Source organism: Rhinatrema bivittatum, chromosome 4, assembly GCF_901001135.1.
Source record: "Rhinatrema bivittatum chromosome 4, aRhiBiv1.1, whole genome shotgun sequence".
Classification (NCBI taxonomy): Eukaryota; Metazoa; Chordata; class Amphibia; order Gymnophiona; family Rhinatrematidae; genus Rhinatrema; species Rhinatrema bivittatum.
In genome coordinates, this window is record NC_042618.1 from 164,319,001 (window position 1) to 164,340,314 (window position 21,314).

At 44.8% G+C, this 21,314-nt stretch overlaps 1 protein-coding gene across 2 annotated transcripts in view; it reads left to right on the forward strand.

The window, feature by feature from the left end:
• Positions 1-18,982, forward strand: part of TMEM235 (transmembrane protein 235) — a 40,462-nt gene extending 21,480 nt beyond the window's left edge. Inside the window, exon 3 of one of the 2 annotated variants that reach the window (XR_003856355.1) lies at positions 18,844-18,982. Coding sequence is in view for 1 of the 2 variants with exons in the window: in XM_029599134.1 (XP_029454994.1) it covers positions 17,159-17,391 (233 nt within the window). In the remaining variant the exon portion in view is untranslated. Of the gene's footprint in view, positions 1-17,158; positions 18,314-18,843 lie in introns of those variants that run through there. The other variant, XM_029599134.1, reaches the window with a different exon arrangement.
• The last annotated feature ends 2,332 nt before the right edge of the window (positions 18,983-21,314 follow it).

The following is a 21,314-nucleotide window of genomic DNA, read 5'->3' on the forward strand; positions in this document are numbered from 1 at the left end:
CTCCCTCCCTTTCCTTCCCTCTCCTCTCATTCACACTCCCCTTTCCTTCTCACTAACCTTCCTTTCCTCTTCTCTTTCCTCTCACATCTCCTTCCTTCCCCTCACACATACCCCCTTCTTTCCCTGCTCGCATCCCATCCTTCCCCCTCACACCCCCTTCCCTTCCCTCTCAGTGACTCATCCCCTTTCCCACTCACTCACACCCTTTTCTTCCTTTCCCTCTCACTCATCCCCTTCCCACTCACCCTGATCCTTTCATTCACTCACCCTCTCACTCACGGTCTTCTTCCCTTACCTCCCATTTGACTCACCCACCACTGGGTTGTCTTCTCCTGGCCAGCTGGGTGCAGGAACCCCACTGGTAGGTCGCCATCGGGCCCATAGTGTGCACTTCTTCAGCAACTTGTTATTGAGTGCCACTGGATGAGTTCTCTTCTTGCTTGCAGGGTGTGGCAACTCGCCAGCACATTTTTAAGTGGCATATGTCGTCCTGCTTGTGGGGTGTAGGAACTCCGCTGACTTTCAATCTAACAGCTGTTTGGATGCAGGTCCAAAAGGCAGTGGGGCAGCTGCCACATGGGGGTTTTGGGGGGGGGGGGGGGGAAACTTGCTGCTGCTCCAAAACTTTACTACTTGAGGCAGCTACCTCATCCTGCCCCTGAATTGGGAGTTAGCAAAGTGCACTGACTGGAAAATGTGTGCACAAACTAGTGTGGGGAGGTTCCTTGTTCGGATTGGTGCATGGGGCTCTATGTGAGTTGGTCCCTTGTTTGGAACGATTGGATAAGGCTGTGTGGGGTAATTGCCAGGTTCTTGTGGCCTGGTTTTTGGCCTCTGTTGGAAACAGGATGCTGGGCTTGATGGATCCTTGGTCTGTCCCAGCATGGCAATTTCTTATGTTCTTATGTGAGTAGGTTCTTTCTTTGGATTAATGGATTGGGTGTTATGTGGCTAGGTTTCTTGTTTGGATTAAAGGATCTGTGTGAGTACATTCTTTGGGGCCAATGCAATACAGTGCGCTCAACCGAGCACACTGTTTTAACCCATGGTTGGATGCGCATTTTGGACGCACATTCACAACCCCTTATGCTCTAAGGAGATTAGCGCATCCAAAACACATGTCCAACCCCCCGCAAAACTAATAGTGCTTATCACATGCAAATGCATGTCAATGAGGCTATTAGCTATTCTCCCCAGATCAAAAAACAAAACAAAAAACGTGTGCCTGACCCGCACATTTTTACGCTCAGAAATTAACGCCTGCACAGAGCAGACGTTAATTTCTGAGCAGCCCAAAAAAGTGGACAGAAAAGCTTTTCTGTACATCCTCCGACTTAGTATTGTGGCGATATTAAGTCTGAGAAACCAAAAGGTTAAAAAAAAAAAGTGTGCCGGCAGTCAGGTTAGGAAAAGGGATGCTCAATTAACGAGCGTCCATTTTCCTAACCCGTGGCTGTGCACAGGTTAGGAAAAGGGACGCTCGTAAAACTGAACATCCATTTTCCTGACCCGCTGACAGCCACCTCTCCTGGGCAAGAAGCCGCTCAGGACACACCTTTGTCCCTAGCACCTCCTTGGCAGTGCGACCCCTCATTTAAATATTCAATCTCGGGACCAGGAGAGGTGGCTGGGCACGCCTTAGGAAAGCAGGCGCTAAAAAATGAGCACCCATTTTCCACCCTGATTTTTTGCATTGGCCTTCTTGTGTGCTAGGAAAGACATTTGCAAGTTTGAATTAATTCTGTGAGCTTTGCTCTGAGAAGATGTAGAGCTGGTTCCTGGATGAGCATTAAGTGGCATTTGATTCTTGCCCTACCCCAATCAGTTTTTGATATATAGACAATTACCCCAATTAGGCATAGCATGTTCTCACACCAAGAGTTAATTAGGGTTTTACATCAACATGTAAATCAACCTAGATTTTTTTAGTAATTGACTCATTCTATTTAACATTTTTTAATTTATTTAAAACATTTCTAGTCTACCATCATTAACATATCATGCCAATATCAAATTTACATTGTTTTAACATACAAACAATGTGAAAATCAGGACTATACAAAAAGACACAATACATTAAAAATATTGCTAAACCATCCACAGGAATGCATACACTAAATTCCTGAGGGCATTTCATGAGGCCAAAGAAAAAGCCTGCTTGAATATGCAAGTTTTCACGTTTTTTTGTAAAAGTTGCCAGGTCAGATTCTCCCTTAGAATCCATTGGCAAGGTGTTCCATAGCATTGGACCAACTACCAAAAAGATTTAATTATGGGTCTTTGGAAAACAAAAATATAAAATAAAAAAAACACACCTTAATTTAATTAAGCATACCCACTCCTTAAACAGCTTTAAATAACATTAACATTAAGATGCAAACAGAGGTCCAGCAGCCAGATGGAGGCTAACCCGATTTTGCACTGACACATGTATTATTATCTACCTGTTGATGAGGTGTCGTATATGTGTACCTGGTGCAAAGAGAATGAGTGCAATCTCTGGAGGAGCTGAGACGGACAGAGAGGTATATAGAGACCTTCAGGGACATAGTGGAGCAATCCTGTCTGGTAGCCCCTGTGCTGCTTTGAAAGAGCAAGGTCACCAGGAAGGAGACCATCTTGTTGTGGCAGGAAGTGATCTTATAGTTAGGACCTGCTCTCCAGTGATGTCTTACCCTCGTGCACTAAGAATGTGTCTCCAGGGGTACGTGCCCAGGAGGGAAGTTTTAGGACTGCTGTTGTGGTTGTAGTTTTATTCATTAGGAATGCAGATTGCTGGGTGGTTAGTGGGCAAGGGGTCACTTGTCTACCTGATGCAAAGGTAACGGACATGAAGTGGCACCTAGATATGATTTTAGAGAGTGCTGGGGAGATGCATGTGGGTATCAACATCATAGAAAGGTGCAGGAGGGAGGTTCTGGAGACTAAATTTATGATTTTAGGGAAGAAATTGAAATCCAGGGTTACATTCTCATGTGCTAGAGGCAGGCTGAACTCCAGAGTCTCGATGTGTGGATAAGAGGATGATGCAGGAAAGAGGGCTTTAGATTTGTTAGGAACTGGAGAAAGAGGAACCTATTCTAATAGGATGGGCTCCATAGTATCCAGGGTGTAACTTGGCTGCTGGTGATAACATATAAAAAGAAGAGAGAGCAGCTTTTAAACTAGATCATGGGAGAAAGCTGACAGTTGCTCGGAAGTGACGAATCTTCTAGGATTCTGGCATAATAGGGAAATTAGAATATCCCCAATACAGAGAGATTATGGGAAAGACAGGAGTAGCAGAGGTTCAATTAAATAAAAAGCCAGCAACTATGAAAGAGTCCAAATTACCTGCATCAACTGCTAATAAGCAGTTTGTGAATTAAAATAAAATACGTACTCTAAATTGTCTGTATATGAATTCCAGAAGTCTAAATATTAAGACTGGGGTTAGTGTATGGCACTTAATGAAGATATAGGCATGAGCAGTAGCGTAGCCACAAGTAGGCCTAGGTGGGCCACAGCCCACCCACTTGGCGCTCAGACCCACTCAATCCCAATCAGAGTTGCCTGGAGCCTGAGAAGAGAGGCCCAGTTACAGGGCCTTCACGGAGCTCATCCTGCACGGCCCGAGAAGAGAGGCCTATTGCAGGGCCGGCACGGAACTCATCCCGCATGGCCCGAGAAGGGGCATTGCAGCATGGAGGCCCGGAAGAGAGGGAGAGGCCCTAAAAGCGTGTGTTTATGAATGAGAAAGAGCATGGGTGTGAGAAGCCTGGATGTGTATGTATCAGACAGCGTGGGAATGAGAAGTCTGGGTGTGTGGGTGTCAATGTATGAGAAAGAGCATGGATGTGAGAAGCCTGTGTGTGTATGTATCAGAGAGAGTATGGGTGTGAGAAGCCTGTGTGTGTATGTATCAGAGAGAGTATGGGTGTGAGAAGCCTGTGTGTGTATGTATCAGAGAGAAAGCGTATGGGTGTGAGAAGCCTGTGTGTGTATGTATCAGAGAGAACCTAGGAGTGAGAAGCCTGTGTGTGAATGTATCAGAGAGAGTATGGGTGTGAGAAGCCTGTGTGTATGTATCAGAAAGAACATAGGAGTGAGAAGTGTGTGTGTGTGTGTGTGTGTGTGTGTATGTATGTGTCTATGCATGAGAGAGCATGGGAGTGAGAAACCTGTGTGCGTTTGTATGTATGAGAGAGCATGGGAGTGAGAAGCCTGTATATGTATATATATGAGAGAGAGCATGGGAGTGAGAAGCCTGTGTGTGTGTGTGTGTATGAGAGAGAGCATGGGAGCGAGAAGTGAGTGTGTGCGTGCGAGAGAATGTATGAGAGCATGGGAGCGAGAAGCGAGTGTGTGCGCGCGAGCAAATGTATGAGAGCATGGGAGCGAGAAGCGCGTGTGCGCGCGAGCGAATGTATGAGAGCATGGGGGCGAGAAGCGCGTGTGCACGCGAGCGAATGTATGAGAGCATGGGGGCGAGAAGTGCGTGTGCGCGCGAGCGAATGTATGAGAGCATGGGAGCGAGAAGCGCGTGTGCGCGCGCGAGCGAATGTATGAGAGCATGGGAGCGAGAAGCGAGTGTGCGCGCGCGAGCGAATGTATGAGAGCATGGGAGCGAGAAGCGCGTGTGCGTGCGAGCGAATGTATGAGAGCATGGAGGCGAGAAGCGCGTGTGCGCGCGAGCGAATGTATGAGAGCATGGGAGCGAGAAGCATGTGTGCGCGCGAGCGAATGTATGAGAGCATGGGAGCGAGAAGCGCGTGTGCGCGCAAATGTATGAGAGCATGGAAGTGAGAAGCTCGTGTGCGCGTGCGAGCAAATGTATGAGAGCATGGAAGTGAAAGCTCATGTGCGCGTGCGAGCGAATGTATGAGAGCATGGAAGTGAGAAGCGTGTGTGTGCATGTGTATGTATGAGAAAGAGCATGGAAAAGAAGCCTGTGTGTCTATGAATCAGAGAGAGCATGGGAGTGAGAAGCCTCTGTGTGTGTGAGTATGTATGAGAGAGCATGGAAGACAAGCCTTTGTGTATATATATGACAGTGAGCATGGGGGTAAGAAGACTGTGTGTATGTATGAGAAACAGCATGGGACTGAGAAGCCTATATGCATGAGAGAGAGAGCCTGTGTGTGTGTGTGAGGAAACATGTGGAATTGGAAGCCTGCAAGTGAGAGAGAGCATGAGAGCCTGTCTGTGTGTGTGTGTGTGGGGGGGGGGGGGGGGGAGTGGAAACCTGCATGTGGGTGGGAACCTAAGAACATATCATACTGGGCTAGACCAAGAGTCATTCAAGCCCAGCATCCTGTTTCCAATAGTGGCCAATCCAGGCCATAAGAATCTGGCAAGTACCCAAAAACTAAGTCTATCCCATGTTACTGAGGCTAGTAATAGCAGTGGCTATTTTCTAAGTCAACTTAATTAATAGCAGGTAATGAACTTCTCCTCCAAGAACTTATCCAAACCTTTTTTAAACCCAGCTACACTAACCACATCCCCTGGCAACAAATTCCAGAGTTTAATTGTGCGTTGAGTGAAAAAGAACTTTCTCCAATTAGTTTTAAATGTGCTACATGCTAACTTCATGCAGTGCCCCCTATCCTTCTATTATCCGAAAGAGTAAAAAAACGATTCACTTTTACTCGTTCTAGACCTCTCATGATTTTAAACACCTCTATCATATCCCCCCTCAGCCGTTTCTTCTCCAAGCTGAATAGTCCTAACCTCTTTAGTCTTTCCTCATAGGGGAGCTGTGTGTGGGAGTGAGAGCTTGGGTAAGAGAGAGCATGTGGGAGACTGTGTGTTTGAGTCAGAGCATGCAAGAATGGGAGCCTATGTGAGAGAAAGCATGTGTGTGAGAGAGAGAGATCTTGAGTGTATGTATATCAGGGAGGAAGGAAAGAAGATAGGAGGAGAGAGAAAAAATAGAAATAATAAAAGAGCCCCTGAAAAAGGAATTAGATAAAGACAGACAAGAGGAGAAAAGGGACTGGGACCAACTGATTAGAAAAAAATATGATCAGACAACAAAAGTAAAAAAAAATAAAATATTTTGACTTTCATCGATTAGAATATATCATCTATGGGAATGAATATTTCTTATATATTTATATTTTCTTTTTCTTCATTATTATACTGTTCACAAGAGACTTGTTTATTGGGCTTTCCATTTCAGTTCTGTCTGCATGTTTGTATCTAATTTGTAGTCCTTTATTCCGTATTAGGCATGGGTCTCTCTGTGATGTGCATGTGTGTTAAAGGTGCAGTATTTTGGCTAGCGTATAGTTTCTTTGTAGGGATTTTTATAGCAGTCCAGCTTGTTGTTTGCCCATTAGGTGGTGTATTAGTGTTCTAGGGCCTGGTGTAATGTTTGCGTTGCTGCCTTTTTGTAGATAAGGCTGCTGCTGTTTGAATCCTGAGAGTTACTGCTGTTATGTATGGTATGGCAAGGTTCTAGGTGCTTTATTTTATTTTATTTTTTTGTAGGGGTTTGCATTACTTCACAAAGTGTTTGGCAGTGGAGAGAATTTATTTTGCTGTTACTGAGGTAACACCAGAATTTGAATATATTGTTTTTGCATCTTGGGTTGTAATATGAACTGTCCTAGTTCCGTTCTGCACTGGTTGCAAATCTTACGTTCTTATGATTATTGTTGTTTTATTGTAGTTATGATATATTCTGCATTTTTGGAAAAAGAATTCATAAAAGAATGCATTGATATTTGTTTTATTACATGATTAGATCTGATGTTTTTGTCGAGTGTTCTTTGTTTATGTTTTACATGATAATGTGCATTTATAAACTACAATACATATAAAATAAATGAATACAGATTACTAAGGCATTTTTAATGTTGGTAAGTGCTTGAAATAATAGAATTAAAATATTTTAAAGTATCACTCATAATGCATGACGGCTGTTGCAGACTGCTTAGAAATCCATTATCAGGTGCACTCTAAGGCATTATTTATCAATAAGAGTACAACTAGTAAGGCCTACACCTGTATGCCTATTGCCCATCCATGTTAACTTTGGCTCCCCCAAAAATTCAGTAGTGAGGTTGATATTCAGCCACTATCTGGCTGATCAAGTTAGCCAGAAAAACATATCCAGTTAGCTTGTCTAGGATATTCAGCAGCGCTGCTGAATATACTCAGCTATATAATAGCTAGCTGAATACGTTTTTCTGGCTAACTTTATAGCCCTGCTCAATAGCAGGCCTAACTTATCTGGATAACTTAACTCGATAAGGCTGAATTCTGGCACTTATCCAGCTAAGTAGCTCCACCCCGGAACGCCACCGTCCCATTCCCTACTTAGCTGGATAGCTATTTAGCTGGACAAATAGTTATCTGGCTAAGTGGCGGCCGCTGGACACAGCCAAATATTTAAACAGCATCACTCAGCTGGAGAAGTCCAAACTTATCCGGCTAAGTGGCACTGAATTTCGATTTCAGAGACCTCTGTACTGATCCAAGATGAGACCACACCTTAAATATTGTGTGCGATTCTGGTCGGCTCATCTCAGAAAGATGTAGCAGAACTAGAAAAAGTGCAGAGAAGACAACGAAAATGATAAAGGAGATGGAACGACTTCCCTATGAAGATAGTCTAAACAGGTTAGGGCTCTTCAGTTTGGAAAAAAGACGGCTATGAGGAGACATGATAGAAGTTTATAAAATATTGAGTGGCATGGAACAGATACATAGGGAATGGTTATTTACCATTTCAAATAGTTCTGAGGCTAGGGGACACTCCATGAAACTAACAGATAGCATATTCTGAACAAAGTGGAGAAAGTATTTTTTCCTCAACGCACTATTAAGCTAGGGAATTTGTTGCCAGAGGACATAGCATAGCTGGGTTTAAAAGAGGTTTGGACAAGTCTCTGGAGGAAAAGTCCATACACAATTATTGAGCAGGTAGATTCAGGGAAAGCCACTGCTCACTCATGAAAATGGGCAACAAAAAAATGGAACTACTCTTTGGGATCTGCCGAGTAACTTGTGATTCAGATCGGCCACTGTCAGAGACAGGATGCTGGGTTCAATGGATCTTTGGTCTGACTGAGCATTGCATCTCTTATGCTTTTATGTTTTGTGTAGATAGGTCCTTTGATGGATAGGGGGGTGGGGGGTTAGGTTCCTGGCACTTATCGGTGGACGGGGCTGTGTGTGGCTGTGGCGCAACTCCTTTTCTTCTGCAGACGTGAGCCCTTCTGCCTATGTCTGCTTGGGGCTGTAAACAATTGTGTACCTCAGCTGTTGCGTTAGACCTCTCTGCTGCATTCTTATTCTGGGAAGGGTACTTGTCCTTCTGCTTACACGAATGCTTCAATTCCCTTTTCTAAATAAAAGCCAGCCTCATCTGTGAAGAGCTGTGAACTCTTGAAAAGCTTGACTGAGCTTGGGCTGCAGCATGGGGGTCTGCTAGTGATGGAGAGATGCAAGGGAGGAGGTCAAGTACCTGAAAACAAAGAAGCATGTGCTAATGCTAGGCTTGATCTTCTGATGGCCTTGGTAGTCAGTGTGGGAGGTGCTCCTGGTCTCTATGAGAGAACAGTCATCAACCTTCCTAAAAAAAAAAAAAAAAAATCAAGGACTGCAAAGATGGCTGCTTAGTTGTCAGTGTCAGCAGAAACCCAAAACTGGCTCAGCTCAGAAAATCACCAGTACCCATCACTTCTTACAAAAAGTTAGGACAAGACATGTGAGCAGAAAGTACAAAAAAGTGTGCGAAGGAACCTTGCACTGCTGCTGCCCCATGCTGTACCTGATATTTGGTGAAGCAGTGTGCACGAGTGAAGCTTGCATTGTTGCTGCCTGTACTGAACCTGTCCTGTGGTGGAGCAGTGTGCACGAGTGAAGCTTGCATTGTTGCTGCCTGTGCTGTACCTGTCCTGTGGTGGAGCAGTGTGCACGAGGGAAGCTTGCATTGTTGCTGCCTGTACTGAACCTGTCCTGTGGTGGAGCAGTGTGCACGAGTGAAGCTTGCATTGTTGCTGCCTGTGCTGTACCTGTCCTGTGGTGGAGCAGTGTGCACGAGGGAAGCTTGCATTGTTGCTGCCTGTGCTGTACCTGTCCTGTGGTGGAGCAGTGTGCACGAGGGAAGCTTTCATTGTTGCTGCCTGTGCTGTACCTGTCCTGTGGTGGAGCAGTGTGCACGAGGGAAGCTTGCATTGTTGCTGCCTGTGCTGTACCTGTCCTGTGGTGGAGCAGTGTGCACGAGGGAAGCTTTCATTGTTGCTGCCTGTGCTGTACCTGTCCTGTGGTGGAGCAGTGTGCACGAGGGAAGCTTGCATTGTTGCTGCCTGTACTGAACCTGTGCTGTGGTGGAGCAGTGTGCACGAGGGAAGCTTGCATTGTTGCTGCCTGTACTGAACCTGTCCTGTGGTGAAGCAGTGTGCACGAGGGAAGCTTGCATTGTTGCTGCCTGTGCTGTACCTGTTCTGTGGTGGAGCAGTGTGCACGAGGGAAGCTTGCATTGTTGCTGCCTGTGCTGAACCTGTCCTGTGGTGAAGCAGTGTGCACGAGGGAAGCTTGCATTGTTGCTGCCTGTGCTGTACCTGTCCTGTGGTGGAGCAGTGTGCACGAAGGAAGCTTACAATGCTGCTGCCCCATGCTGTACCTGATCTGTGGTGGAGCAGTGTGCACGAGGGAAGCTTGCATTATTGCTGCCTGTACTGAACCTGTCTTGTGGTGGAGCAGTGTGCACGAGGGAATCTTGTATTGTTGCTGCCTGTGCTGTACCTGTCCTGTGGTGAAGCAGTGTGCATGAGGGAAGCTTGCATTGTTGCTGCCTGTGCTGTACCTGTTTTGTGTTGGAGCAGTGTGCATGAGGGAAGCTTGCATTGTTGCTGCCTGTGCTGTACCTGTCCTGTGGTGAAGCAGTGTGCACGAGGGAAGCTTGCATTGTTGCTGCTTGTACTGAACCTGTCCTGTGGTGGAGCAGTGTGCACGAGGGAAGCTTGCATTGTTGCTGCCTGTACTGAACCTGTCCTGTGGTGGAGCAGTGTGCATGAGGGAAGCTTGCAATGTTGCTGCCTGTACTGTACCTGTCCTGTGGTGGAGCAGTGTGCACGAGGGAAGCTTTCATTGTTGCTGCCTGTGCTGGACCTGTCCTGTGGTGGAGCAGTGTGCACGAGGGAAGCTTGCATTGTTGCTGCCTGGGCTGGACCTGTTCCGCAGTGGCATCTCTAGACAGAAGTATTTGGGGGAGTGGGAACAAGTTATGTACAGAGGAAGGCAAGCCAAAGTGACATTTCCACATATCATACCCATCCCCAGAGCAGGGCCCCCTGCCTTTAAATCTACTAGATAAGGGAGCCCTGACCGACGTGCCGCAAATGCGCAGTAGAGAGCAGCTCTACCGCACATGCGCGGGCGAGCACGTCGGCCAGAGTGCCAGAAAAAAAAATGGCGCTGGGTTGCTAGGAGCAGGAGCGGCGGTGGCAGCGACGAGCAGGAGCGGGAGGAGCAGTAGCAGCGGCGACGATGAGCAGGAGCGGGAGGAGAGTAGCGGCGGTGGCGCGAGCGAGGGACAGCCCCCGTTATCGGTTGTGGATGAGCTGAAAGGGGAGGGGAGGAGAGAGTGGGGGAGTGAGTGAGCTGAGGGGAGGGGAGGAGAGAGTGAGGGGAGGGGGTAGGGAGGAGAGAGTGAGCTGAGGGGAGGAGAGTGAGGGGGGAGGGAGGAGAGGGTGAGGGGAGGGGGGAAGGTGAGAGGGAGGGAGAATAGAGGGGAGAGATGGGAGGGAGGGAGGAGAGAGTGAGGTGAGGGGAGGGGGAGGGAGACTAGAGGGAGGGAGGGAGAATGAGGGGGAGGGAGTGGGAAGGAAATGGACCGACAATTTTTTTTTAAATGTAGCCCATTGTTACGGGCTTAACGGCTAGTTAGATATAAAAGACACATTAAGAAAAGGTTCCAAGGCCCTTTTGTGCAATTTTTAAAACTCGCCCAGCCAGTTTTAACCTCCTATTAAAATTATTTGTCAGCCTCATTCAACCAATTTTATATTCTTATAAGTGAAGCCTGGAGTCTTAATATAAATTCTGCTACTCCAGGTCTGTAACACATCCACAGAAATTCTCCCAACAATGGACCTTACAGTTAACCCTTACAACTCACCATACAAAAAAAACCAAAAAAACAAGTCAAATTCTGTTGATCATACCATAGCAGCACGAACTCTGAGGATTCAAAACAGCAATAACCCTGCCTTTGGAAAGGCAGCACTGCAAATATTACAGCAGACCCCAACACCAATACACCTCCTACTGGGGAAAGAAAACCAATCGAATTGCTGCAGGAGAAGCCCTCAGCTTAGTCACACATGCAGAACATGGACAGACCCTCACCTGTTACAGAATAAAGGGACACAAATTAGAACCTGAAAAGGAAAACCCAAGAAGCCATGGTCTGTGAGCGGGGCAATACTTGAGAAAAGGAAACAGAAATGCATTTCATCCTGCACTTTGCAAAACAGAAGAGTTGCATCGTTTTCAAAGCTGACATTTTCTCTTTCTTCTCTGTATCTGTCCTTGACATCGAGCTTTCCCTTTCATCTGTTTCTCAATTTCTTACTTCTCTGCCTATCTACTCATACCTGCATTTTACCCGTCATTCTCTCTCCCTCCAGTCCACAGTCTCCATCCTTTCACCTCTCACCTACGTACCAGCTTTCCATCTCCCATCCCTCCCCAATCTCCTATTCCCCGTGTTTAGTCCTCTACTTCCACCCTCCTTACTCACCACCTCCCTAGCACTAATTTACTTTTCTCTCATTCTCAGCCCCATCTCCCTTATTGTCATCCATCCTCTTCTGCCTTCCAGCCTCTCTTCCTTCCTACCCTGCTTTCCATGATCCCTCTTTCACCTCCTCCCCAGTCCTATTTCTACACTCTCACCCCTTCACAGTCCTGAATCGAAACACAGCCCCTCCCAATTCTTCAGGCAATCTATCAGCACTTTTTCCCTTCTCACCCGCTCCCCCCGACTGTTTCTCTCTTCCTGCCTACTCCCTCCCTCGGCTCTTCCCATCTTCTCACCCCTCCACGAGCTTCTCTATAGACCCCTCCATCAGTCCCCCCATTTGTTTCGATCTATCCCCCTCTCCCATCAGTCCCCCCACCAGTTTCCATCTCACTTCTCTCAACTCCGTCAGCCCCCACAAACCAGTTTCTCTCTCTCTATCCCCTCCCCCTTTCAGTTTCTCTCTTCCCCTCATCCTATTGATGCATCGGGCTGGACTGCCACTCATCAGCCGGCTTGTGCTACCGTCCATACCACTTCTCTGGAAACGGGCAGTTCAAGGGTTCAGAACTTGCATCCAGAACATGCTGTGTAGGCTGATCTTGTTCATCGTGAAATGATGCTGGCCGGGAGATGCTGGCCAACGACTTTTGAGCACATTGACCCCCACCAGCTAGACTAAGTGGAGGAGCGGGCACAGCAGCACAGATAACAGCTGCTTCTCTGGCTGGCCCCGGTGCACTGCGTTTAAGCGTTATCTCATTTCCTACTGCCACTGGGGCAGTCTCGCGAACGAGCAGCGTGATCTCGCTGCTCCAATCGCGAGACTGGAGCTGTGGCTGCCCGATAGTGGTGTTTAATTTATTGCACTGCTACTCCTACTGCTGGCTCAAGGGGGGAGGGAGGGGGAGAGTCCGCTTCTAAGCAGTGCATCTGGGTTACCCCTGCCCAATCTGATGGCTGAAAGTGGGGTGGCAAGCCATGCTGTTCTGTAGTGCAGTGCGTGTGTATGGTGACGGAAGCTTGTGCTACCGCGCCGGTGCTGTCTCTCTCCTTTGGTGAGACAGTGTTTGTGTGTGAGGGAAGATTGCATTTCTGCTGCCCATACTGTGTATCTCAATTTACAACTCTGTCCCTTATCATTTCAGCTTTTCTCTCTTCTTGCTGTTTCGTGTGGTAAAAATGGATCTCTCTATGTTCAATGTTTCTCTTCCTCAGTGCATATACAATAGAGGTTCGCTTTTTTGCTGCTAAAACTTCTGTCCCTTTCCCCTTGTATAACTTTCTTTCCACTGATCCTGTATAACGCCCTTTTCTGGTACTATTTTTGATCCTGTGCTTTCCTTTATTTCTCACATAACCATGCTTGGTTGTGTTGTTGTTGTTTTGGTTTGTTTTTTTTAAATTGAACTTTTTGGCCCAGCAGTTTCCTTTTCCTCTTTTGGGCTTTCAGTTCAATCAGAATGGATCGCTGTGGGGTAATGGCACCATGAGCCTTTATAACTACCTGAGCTATTTCCTCTATTTTTATAACCTTACATAGTGACCATCCTTGGTCAGGAGCCACAGAGTGCAATTCCCTCTGGATCCTGGTAGATTTGCATCCTAATTCCTGTTCATAGGTGTCACCACTGAGAAGCTGCCTCTAAAGCATCCCTAGTTCTGGTTGCCCTGAAAGTAAAAGGTGGGTCTGGGAGGAAAAGCCTGGATGAGCTCTTTTCTACTCTTAGCCATTAATTTTTCAATATTCATAAAGTTCACCTTTTATCCACAACTGAATGACATTCCTTTCTCTGTCGGCAAGCAAGGCAGAATTATCCATAACATGTGGGTGATGTCATCTGATGGTGCTGAACAGACCCCTTTCTCTTAGCTCATAGAGCTTTTGCTCACTGAACATGTGCGGGAGTTTCCTGCGTGAGCACTGCCTCGCGAGACCCCTCAGTCTTTTTTTCTCTGAGCTTCTGCACAGACATGTACCCTTTCTCTCTAATTAAATATTTCTCATTATTTTCCAATTTCTTTTAAACTCACTCACTGAAGTTGCCTCACTGTCTCGGCAGCCCTTCAACAGCCCTTTTCAATGCTACCAAGCAAAACAAAAAACCAGGAAAAAAAAAAAGTGAAAATGATGTCCTCCTCAAGACTCAGTATGTCATCAATCAACATACATCTCAGCAATGCCAGATACAGGATTTAGGCACCCATAAGCAGAACTGGAGAGTGGGGGGTGGGGTACAAGACCCTAGAAATCAGATATCAGGTGATGTCCCTCTACCACTACCACTCTCGAGTCCCAAAGTGCCATAGCAGCATCTCTTTGAAGTGGATGACTGGAACAGGCTTCTCCTTGGCATAGTTACATTCCTCTTTGGCCTGGGTAATAGGTGCCTTCAAAATCTGGCACCCTAGGCAATTGCCTATGCCTAAATCTAGGCTTGCAGCTCAGTGATATTGTTGCTTATCAAGTTGAAGTGGATGGCAAACCGATATTCATGCATCCTGGGATCTCAATGTGGTATTGGCACAACTCAAAGTTCTTCACTGGAAAGTGGTATTTCTAGTTGCAATTTTCTAGCTGATGTAGAGTCAGTGATCTTCAGACATTGGATTGTTAATGACTGTACCTACAATTTTTTCACAACAGGATAGTGTTCCACATTCACTCAAAATTTCTGCCAAAAGTGGTTTTGGCTTTTCATCTGAATCAAGTCATTTTGCCTATGTTCTTTCCAAGGGGAGAAGACCCAATATTCTTTTAACTGCAGGAGAGACTTGCCTTATTTGAAGAAAACTAAACCATATTGTCAGTCTTCACAATTTTTTGTTTCTTATAATCCCAATAGCCTGGGACCAGCAGTTGCTAAGTTCCTATTGCCCAATTGGCTAGCAGTCTGTATCACATGTTGCTATGTTCTGGTTTGCTACCAGATCACAGATTCTATCAAAGTTCATTAACTGAGAGCCATGGCTACCTCAATGGCTCATCTGTGAGCTATTGCCTATCGAAGATATTTGCAAAGCTGCAACTTGGTCATTAGTTCACACTTTCATGTCCCACTACTGTCAAAAAGTAACAGTAACCTTTGACAAGTAGTTTTGCATAGCCTTTTCACCCAGTAGTCCACGATCTGGGTGGGCGTGCTTTTTAGTAAGTGCTCTGCTTCAACCCTCAGCATGGGATTCCTCATGTCATGGTTAATTTAGCCCTGCTAAGTTTGCTTACTATAAACAGGGTTCTCTGTAGACAGCAGTGTGAATTAGCCTTGCTAAATACTCACGCTCCTCCCTGAAAAGTCAATTACTGAACTAAATCTAAGCTCTACTTCAACTGAGGGGTTTATGAGGCAGTATGCTTTCGGGAATTTCCACACATGCTCAGTAGAGCAAAAGCTCTGTGAGCTGAGAGAAGGGTCTATTCAGTGCTATCGGATGACGTCATCCATGTGTCGTCATTAATTCATCCTGCTGTCTATAGAGAACTCCATTTATAGTAAGAAAACTTTCTTTCTTCAGGCTCTTTTCACATCCTGTCTAGATTATTCTTGCTGGCTTTCTTGACTCCTTTCTCTTCAAAACTGAGTAGGCTGCTTAGTGCTTAATCTCTCAGCATTCTCCATACATCTCATCTACTTGCTTCCCTGGAATCTCAGTACAATTCAGATACTTATCTGATAATTCAATGCCTGCATGGGCTCGCTCCCTCTTATCTCTCTTCCTTAATAAATTGATACGTTCCTCCTCATGGCTCTGCTATCCACTCTCCCTTGTATCCAGAACTCATCAACTGACTTTTACTTCTGTCTCCTTGCATCTGTAATGTTCTTCCTCATGACATCCAAGAGACAACACAGAGGTCCATATTCAAAAGCCATTTAGATGGATAACATAACATAGTTATCCATCTAAATGGCTTACCTAGCTATATTCAGCCAATAGCCGGCTAATAATTAGGATAAGTTAACAAGCTAATTCCAATATTCAATTAGCCGGATGACTTAACTGGCTAAACCTGGTTGAGTCAAAGAGCTGTCCTAAAAGTAGATGGCTACAGTTAACTGGTTAACTAATTAAGATAGTTGGCTATATTCAATAGTGTGGATGCACTATTGAATATGCCTCCAAAGTTAGCCAGATAAGTTTGTTCAGCTAACTTGGTTATCCGGACTGTATCTAAATATAGACCTCATAGTCCACACATTTCAAAGCAAGCATCAACACTAACTCATCCCCCTTCCCTCCCTCTCCCTTTTGACTGATCTCTCTCCACCGTTCTGTCACACCCTCCACCAAATCTTATTCTTCTTTCCACTGGCATATTATCATTCGGTGCCATCACCACGTCTTCTTCTTACGAGTGGGGTGTGGGAATCCTGGCAGCATGTCACCAACTGGCGCCATCATATTGGGGCTTCCTGTGGGCAGGATGTAGGCACTCTGCTCGTTTTTCATATACTCACACTGCTAGCATTTGGTTGCAAGTGAGGCAGCTGCCATGGGAGTGTTTTGGGACCACCCCAACATTTTGCTGCCTGAAGCGGCTGCCTCATCCTGCCTCATTATAGAGCTGTCCTTGCAGCAGAGTCAAAAGCAAACATGCTGGTGCAACTCTCAAATGCAGTGGGAATTACCTGGAGGTATCTGAGCCCTGGCTATGAATTGATAACTAATTCAAGAGAAAGGAACAAAATGCAGAACTTGTTATCCCCTTAGAGAGGAGCCAATCAACAAGGATCAGATGATCCACTGTATCGAAGGCAGCACTTCTTAAAGATCACGGAGAAGTAGAACTGAATCACTCCCTTATCTGAATTCAGGTATAGATCATCTAAGATTGCTTCCAAAGTTGATTCTATACTATGAAAACACCTGAAGCTAGATTGGTAGGTATTTAAAATACTACATTCATCTATATATTCCTGGACTTGACTAACAACTACCTTTTCCATCCATTTGGAAAGAAAATAAATTCAGCTTCTTCAACACTGGTTTCACTGCTGTAATCTTTTAAGACACGAGGCAATTGTTCTATCCTAACGGATTTATAATCATAAAACCGGAGGGGGTCTTATACACAGATCCTTTCTAATTTTAATTAAACTGGGTGGGCTTGGGCCTATCTGTGAGGTAGTGACCTGCACTGTTTGCATAATGGTAGAAATTCCTTCTCTAAATGATGACAAATCCACCTGTGAGGTTATTAGCATCTGTTAGGTAATACCAATAATTAAATCATCCAGAGAGGACATGACTGCTTCTCAATGCAAATTAACATTTTGCAGTGATAATGCATTATTACAATAATAATGTGTTCTTGAGATGTGCAGTTGAGACGCTGAATCTAACTAGAGCCGATGGAGCCCAGCGTCTGCAGGTCCCTCGTTCTTTGGCTTTCACTTCTGTCTCTGCTCTTGGTTTTAGGTGTGATGACTTTGTCGGGGGTCAGCGTATACATTAGTTATTCGCAGGCAGCATTCAGAGAAATCGTGCGGATGTATGACCAGCAGCATTTACAGCATGTTCATATCAGTTTTGGCTGGTCTATGGCACTGGCCTGGCTTTCCTTTACTACCGAGGTCACCTGTGGCTGCCTCCTCCTCCTCTCTGCACAGATGCTACGCCATCACCCCACCAGGCGTTCTGTAGTTATATGAGCAGTGCTGAGAGGGGTATATGCTAAACCTGGACCCTCCTATGGAGAACATTAGGTCTGATACCACAAGAAGTGTTGCAGCACAGGTCTGGGACAAATCACTTTTCTTCACCATTACAGATTGTGTTGAGACTATCCAGCTATTCACATTTTCTGGCAAGGAGCATTTGCATGTTAAAAGAAATTATCCATAACAGCCTTGGACTCACAGACTGCCTCCAGGAGAGAATTCTCTGTGCTACCATTTGTTGCTAATGGTGGTCGGATAAGGCACCAGATCTTTCTTACTGGTGTGCAAAGATATAACAAATACCCCTGTAAAGTTCTACTTTTTTATTTATTTAATTTATGTTCTGCTTTTTCCTGTTAAAAGCAAAATGTTCTTATCTGATGTTATATGATGTCTCTCCCTTCTTCCATCATGCAGAGTGATATGTTATTGCTTTACCAGACAAAAGAAACAATTCTTTGAAGCATCTTCTCAGCCTGCACCCACCTGAGCATGGATGTGGCCTATTTATAGGGTGTCTTTATTTTCTGCCTGTGACTGTGCTTATCTTTGTATGTTTTAAAAGCAAAGCTGGAAAGAAATTATGCAGCCTCAAAAATCATGTCTGTGCTCTCCTTCACCTTTAACCTCTTGCCTCTAAGGATTACTATGTGTCATGGATTTGCCCCACACTCTTAATGTTCTAGCCCAGATTTTTTTTTCTGTTTCTTAGATACAGCATTCTGTAAATAAATACATGCACCTTCCATTTAGTGAGCAATGGCACAACAGCTGTGTATCTTTGACTTTTTCTCCACTAACCACTGAAATTGAGTGATTGGGCCAGCCAAGTGGCAGGTCCTGGGTTTGAGTCCCACATCAGGTCTTCCATTTTCTGTGCCAGGTGGAGCTGGGGATGCTGTGAGGGCAGCATCTCCAGTCCCTCCCCTCAGGAGAAATAAATCTCTTCATTGTATAGGAATAACAATAGCAATGCTGTATGTAATAGTTTGTTAATTAAGATTTTTTTTTATATTGCTATTTTGTTGATGCTTTAATTATATTTTTATTTAATTGTACAATATTTTTAATTTTTATCTGCTTGAATGGATGTTTCATGGGAGGTGGATAATCAGATTTGCCATTAAAGTCAAGACAAATCTGTATATAGTGGCGACACCTAGTGGCCATATGGGCCTATGACTGCAGAGTCCTGCTGCGTGGCCCCTAGCCGAGGACTGTCACTGCAATGACTGAACTTTGCGAGCTGGGAGGGGGTATAAAATAGGGGGGGAAATGCCCAGGTAGTTATGAATGAAGGCTGATTGAGCTAGAAGAATAAAGGAGGAGAAAGAAATGCCCATTAAAAAAAAATAAAGATACTGAGTGACTGTTTCCTTCAGTCTCATACTCTGTTAATGTGTACACCTTGCATACTCCTTGATATGTTTCTCTTCCATAAAGGGAGGGTCTTTTAAAAAGCCTTTTGGAAAGGAGGATGTTAGCTGCTGTTAGTGTGGAGGGAAGAACAATGGTCCCAACGCTTGGATTTCTGCCCTGCTGATGCTCAAACCCAGCTGTCTCACAAACACTTCTGACATCCCTGTGGAGCTGATGACAACCAGTGTGGAAGGCTGTTACATCGGATAAAATAAGTTAATCTAAAAATTATCTGCTATTGTGTGAAACATTTCCTTCATTACTTTCACTTCGCACTGACTCAGGTTACACACTGTAGACTTATTCCTCTACCGGCTGGCAGATAACGTCTAATATAGATATCTACATTCAACAAGAGCTTGGCATGCTGTTAAAATCTAAGGTGCACATTGCCCATCTCTAAAGTGGGAAGCCAGCCTGCGTCTGAAAAAAGGAGAGAAGAGAAAAATCAGGTTATGTACTTTCTCCTCTGCATCAAATGGCTGCCAATAAACTACATCAGAAACACTCCAAAACATCAGTTTGACTGCTAGATTAGCCAGGGGTATAAAGGGTGGTCAGGGAGGATACAGAAATAATTGAAAAACTAAATTAATTCTTTGCCTCTGTTTTTACTGAGAAGGATGGTTGGGTATACCCACACTGGAAATATTTTTTGATGATAATGACTCGGAGACTAGATGCAATCACTGCCAAATTGGAAGATATAACTCAGATTAACAGACTAAAAATTAACAAATCACTGGGACCAGATGATTCACCCCAGAATTCTACAGAAAATTGTTTCTGGTGATTGCAATCATTTAAAACAGCCACGGTAGCAGAAGACTGGAGGGTGGCCAATGTGACATCAATTTTTAAAAAGGACTCCAGGGGTAATCCGGGAAACTATAGACCAGTAAGCCTGACTTCGGTACCAGGCAAAATGGTAGAAACCATTCTTAAAAACAAAAATACTGGCTTCCTATTAAGTATAGGATAAAATTTAAGATTTTGGTTATAACTTTTAAGGTTTTACATGAAGGCAATCCCAGTTTATTTGCAAGACTGACTACATTGGTATTGTTCTTCAAGGGCATAGCATCAGAACATCAATTTTTACTGGAAACCCCTAGTATTAAGAAGGTTCAATTAAAAGAGATGTGTAATTGCACCTTCTCTAGAGCCACTCCTAGTTTATGGAACAGACTACCCTGAAGTTACGTCAGGAGGTTATCTATAAATCTTTTAGGAAACAGTTAAAAACATGTTTATTTAGGATGGCATTTGAAAGCTGTGATTGACCTTCATATCGAATGTATGATACATAAGCTTGTTTAATATTGTTTCATTTTGCTGTTTTATTATGTTTTAGCTATATTTGTAACTGTCGTGATTTGATGTTTTTGTTATCTGGAATCCATTCAGAACAGGTCCTGGAAATGGGCAGAATACAAGTTAATATAAATATAATAAATAAATAAAATTACTGACCACATAAATGCACATAGTTTAATGGGGGAGAGTCAACATGGTTTTTTCAAAGGGAAGTCTTACCTTACCAATTTACTAGGAGGTCCATATTCAGCTGCTCAACAAGTTATGAAGATAAACATTTGGCTAACTTATCCTATACAATATATTCAGCAGCTGTGCCACTGAATATAACCAACTATCCTAAAGTTAACTTGATACACTTTAGGACAGGGCTACAGGACAACCAGACTTGCGGGCCCATACAGTACAGTACGCTCTGGCGGAACGCACTGTTAACTCGCGTTTGGACGCGCTAGCTTTACCCCTTATTCAGTAAGGGGTAATAGCGCGTCGAAAACGTGCAGCCAACCCCCCCCCCCCCCGAAACTAATAGCGCCCGCAACATGCAAATGCATGTTGATGGCCCTATTAGTTATTCCCGCGCGATTCAGTAAGTAAAATGTGCAGCCAAGCCGCACATTTAACTTTCAGAAATTAGCGCCTACCCAAAGGTAGGCGTTAATTTCTGCCGGCACCAGGAAAGTGCACAGAAAAGCAGTAAAAACTGCTTTTCTGTACACCCTCCGACTTAATATCACGGCGATATTAAGTCGGAGGTCCCAAAAGTAAAAAAAAATAATTTAAAATCAGCCCGCAGCTTGAAAATCGGATGCTCAATTTTGCCGGCTTCTGGTTTCTGAACCCGTGGCTGTCAGCGGGTTTGAGAACCGACGCTGGCAAACTCGCTGACAGCTGCTGCTCCTGTCTAAAAAGAGGCGCTAGGAACGCGCTAGTGTCCCTAGCGCCTCTTTTTACCGCGGGCCCTCATTTGAATACTAAATCGCGTGCACAGGAGAGTGGCACTTGCCCGCTCTCCTGTGACTTTTACTGTATCGGCCCTTTAGTCAGCTAACTCAGCAACTCCCAGTTACGCCCCTAATTTATCTGGCCAAATTTTAGCTGGATTATAAGATATGATGGCTAACATTTAACCGAATAAGTGCCCAAATATTAATTTAGCCGGATAACTTCTGAGTTAT